We start from the raw sequence: 4182 nt of genomic DNA on the forward strand, positions 1-4182 counted from the left end.
TAATTCATTTCTCTATTCTTATAGTTATTTCATTAACTAGGTAGTAATTAATTGTAATATTTTTTTTTATTTTCTCACACTATGATTTTTGTTTAGTTTTCATTATTTGTGTAAATATTATTATTGTAAGATCATAAAGTAATGATCTTTAATTTAAAATTGTACTCTATTTATCTCATTGAATATGAAACGTTTGCTTTTTCGTGCTTGATTTGCAAAAATTATACTAATAAATAAATAAAGTGGTGAAAAAATAAAGTAAAGAGAGAATAATATAGAAGAAAGTATCCTTTACATTATTTTCTTTTTTTACTTAATATTTTTTCTCTACTTTAACTATTTATTATCATTTTTCGAAAACACATGTGAAAAAACAAACGTTTCATATTTAATGGGACATGAGGATTATTTAATTATTTCAACATCTACATTGTCATCATTATATGTGTCACAACTTTGTAATGTGTCGGGTTGTTTCTGAGATCGTCGACACTAAAAATATGCAATAATCGTTAATAATAATTTGGAGTTTTGGAACCACCAGTATAAAAATATTGCGTATGCCGCTGAATTCGCGCACCAGGCCGGATTGGATTGCCTTCAACGCATTACACATAAATCATACCAAGACCAATTGGCCACCAATTGTGGGTGCCCCCATTGAGCCTATCTGTATTTAATTCTATTTATGAAAAGTATTTTCCATTTATTTGTCTATAAAATAATTGTCATAGCCGACGGCAAAAGAATGACGGCAGCGTCCCTTATCCACCAAAACCAATAACACATTGTTTTAAAAACACGTGACTTTTTCACAACTTGCTATTTGTATGAAATTACATGGAAACACAAACCCACATGGAGTATATATTAATTATTACTCTCTCCTAGAATTATACTTTAACATTCCTGATTTCCCACGGGTGCTTCATTTCCCCATCCTGTCTATATATACCTCACCTTCATTCTCTGCCCAAAAACAATTAAAAAAAAAGAATTTTCTCCCTTCACCAATCCTCCTAATCTCCCAATTAGCCTACCAAATTCATCTCAATTGAAACCAAATGGCGGAATTTCCGTCAAGTTTCACCAGCCTCATGCCCTGCTTAACGGACACATGGGGCGATTTGCCGTTAAAAACGGACGACTCCGAAGACATGGTCATATACGGCCTTTTGCACGACGCCGTTAGTAACGGCTGGACGCCGTTCAGCTTGGTCAAAGCCGAGCCGATGGTCATCGCCCCTCCGGCCGCGGCCAGGCCTAATAAAGGGAGGCACTATAGGGGAGTGCGGCAGCGGCTGTGGGGGAAGTTCGCGGCCGAGATACGCGACCCGACGAAGAACGGCGCGCGGGTGTGGCTCGGGACGTACGAGACGGCTGAGGAAGCCGCCGTGGCTTACGACAGGGCGGCTTACAGGATGCGCGGCTCCAAGGCGCTGCTCAACTTCCCGCACCGGATCGGGCTGGATGAGCCCGAGCCGATGCGGGTCACGGCGAAGAGGAGGTCGCCCGAGCCGGAGCTGAGCCACGGCTCGGCTAAGCGGGCGAAGAAAGAGGAGGGAGCCGCCGAGGTGGAAATGGAGAGCCAATCAAAATTGTATCAAATTGAGTGCAAGTTGACGCCATTGATAGATGGCGGACAATTAGTGGTGGCCTGATTATAGGCTGTGCATTTGTTTGGTTGTGTAAATTATACCAATTTTTTTGGCCCCATTTTTCCACTTGCCTAGTTGAAAATTCGAACAAATCAGGATGAAATATCTCAATTCTCAACTTGGAGGATTTCCACTATCACTATCCTAACATGGGTTACGATTTCAAATTGGAAAAGTGGAGCAATAACCAATATAAAAAACTTTTTCATTCTAAAGCTCAGGTTTTGGTGAGATTGCACCATCGACTAAGTTCACATCGACCGACTAAGTTCACATCGACTCAATTCATATGTTGATTGGACCATATTAAGGGGGGATATTTGCAATACTACCTCCATTAATGAAAAAATAGACAAAGTCGTAAATGACACCAGTTTTAATATGCAATTGGTACAGTAAGAGCGAGGAGAGGGAAAATATGGTAGGAGTAATGTCAGTGGATTGTGGGGTCCACATTTATAATGATGTGCATGGTTGTATTTGATTAAAAGTTTCCATATTTAAAATTGGTTTAGATTTGGTGGACGGTCCAAAATGATAAAATTAGTCTATTTTTTATGGACGGATGCAGTATTAAATATATATTCGCTCTATATGCACACGTAGTAAAACTCTATGAAACGACTCATGCTATCACCAAAAGGTAGTCTGTTTGTGCTAATTTCGTTTGTTTCACAAAATTAGTTCACTTCTATTTTTGAAAACTTCTTTACTATAAATTCACATTACAAATAATGTGGGGTCATTAGTGATTTACATTACTTCAACTATTTTTCTCTTTTTCTATCCCACTTTACTAAATTTTCATTAAAACTTGTGTTTTTTTCAAATATTATATTTTCATTAAAACTTGTGTTTTTTTCAAATATTATATTTTTATAGGATAGAGGGAATATTATGGAACCTACGTTCCTAAGAGAACCTATTTTCTATAAAAAAACTATTTTATATATTCTACACAAACAGGCGGAAAACAAAAAGATAGCATAACCGCTCCAAAATGGTAGAAACTAAAATGTCAATTCAACCTCAGCCTAAATGCACATAAAATGGTAGAAACTAAAATGTCAATTCAACCTCAGCCTAAATGCACATAAAATGAGGTGTAGAAATGAAAATTTCTAACAAGAAATAGCTCCCGTGTAAAAATTTGTTAAGTTGGATATTTGTTGCTTGAAAAAGGGTGGTTTCCTATAACCTTGTTGTCCAATTTCATAGATGAGATTGGCAGAGAAATGCTTGGATATGTGTTGCTTCTTTGCTTTTTTTTCAATTTTCGTTCATCTGTTGTTATTTTTCTTTGACTAAAGGTAAACAATATAAATTTTAACCATATATTTCTTTTATTAATCATAGGAGTATGATTGAAGCAATGGAGCTTCCCGAAAGTTGTGCATCAGCTGTCTGAAATTTTCACATCGAGTCGATCAAGACTTGCACGTTGTAGCGTGTACTTTGTAAAAGGAAAAGTCTAAGTGCACTTAGTGCATTTTCTATTTGTAAATCAGGACTCTGTTATTTGTAATTGTATGGGGAGAATTATTTTAAATTTATACTCCTCGAGCATTTTACATTCGCGCATAAATGCTTGATTAGTGAATTAAACCCCTCAATGATTTTTACAATTACGAAACGCCACAAAGAAAATACTACACTTTTCAAAAATAGGTAATTTGTTGATATAATAATTATTCAAAAATATCACTAAACATCATAAGAGAACTACGGGATGTTACAGTGACAACCAAAAATGTGTCCTCAACACAACAATAGGTTTATAGTCCGGCTTCCCACGTTATGGGGAAGGGGACGCAGGTTTGTGCTGCGCCTCACACCTTTATAGCCCCACTGAAGTCGAAATGATCCTCAACTCATAAAGAACATGTGTTGTATTTAATGGAGACAATAGTATTCTTTTTAATTATTTAATTCATAAATAGTCGTTTCGCTTTGTATATGATATAATTTCATATTTTTTCATATTGGTATGTCCGCAATTTAAATCTCATTCTTAACTTTTTGTTTATGTTAAATAGTTTCTTTTATTAGTGATCATTGATAACTATTTTATTTATAATACTTTCATTCATAGCAATCAGAGACAAAAAATCCATTGGTTCGATATTTGGTAAGTCTCTCTCATCGTGCAATTGGCTGATGTCTATTTGTGTGAACGTGTAATGAGAAATCGAGAGAGATGGGAGAGTTGTTTAGCGTTTGCTATAAAAATTGACGAGTTGTGGAGAAAGAAGAGGAAAAGTAGCAAGGAAAAAGAAGAGAAGCTGGCAATGCCACTATTTTTTTCTCTCTTCTTTTCAGTTTGATATACTTCCCAGAACAAATTGAATTAATGCTTTATAAAGTTGACCTATATATAGTTAATGCTTTTAATACTTTAAAGGATTAGGGATAGCGGAGATATTTTCTGTTTTAAAATGTAAAAATAATTAAACTAGATGACTTCAAAACGTAATTTTGTTTAGTTGTTACTTTATTCTTATTGAATGTTAATCAAATACTCACT

The 4182-nt window shown here is 35.4% G+C and overlaps 1 protein-coding gene across 1 annotated transcript; it reads left to right on the plus strand.

Annotated features, from left to right (window-relative positions):
• The first annotated feature begins 890 nt into the window (after positions 1-890).
• LOC121745618 (ethylene-responsive transcription factor 2-like) lies at positions 891-1776 on the plus strand. The gene has a single exon (XM_042139599.1). It carries the CDS (start codon positions 1065-1067, stop codon positions 1659-1661), a length of 597 nt encoding a protein of 198 aa, XP_041995533.1. The 5' UTR covers positions 891-1064; the 3' UTR covers positions 1662-1776.
• Positions 1777-4182: the final 2406 nt, after the last annotated feature.

This window comes from Salvia splendens, chromosome 8 (genome assembly GCF_004379255.2).
Source record: "Salvia splendens isolate huo1 chromosome 8, SspV2, whole genome shotgun sequence".
In the NCBI taxonomy this organism is placed as follows: domain Eukaryota; kingdom Viridiplantae; phylum Streptophyta; class Magnoliopsida; order Lamiales; family Lamiaceae; genus Salvia; species Salvia splendens.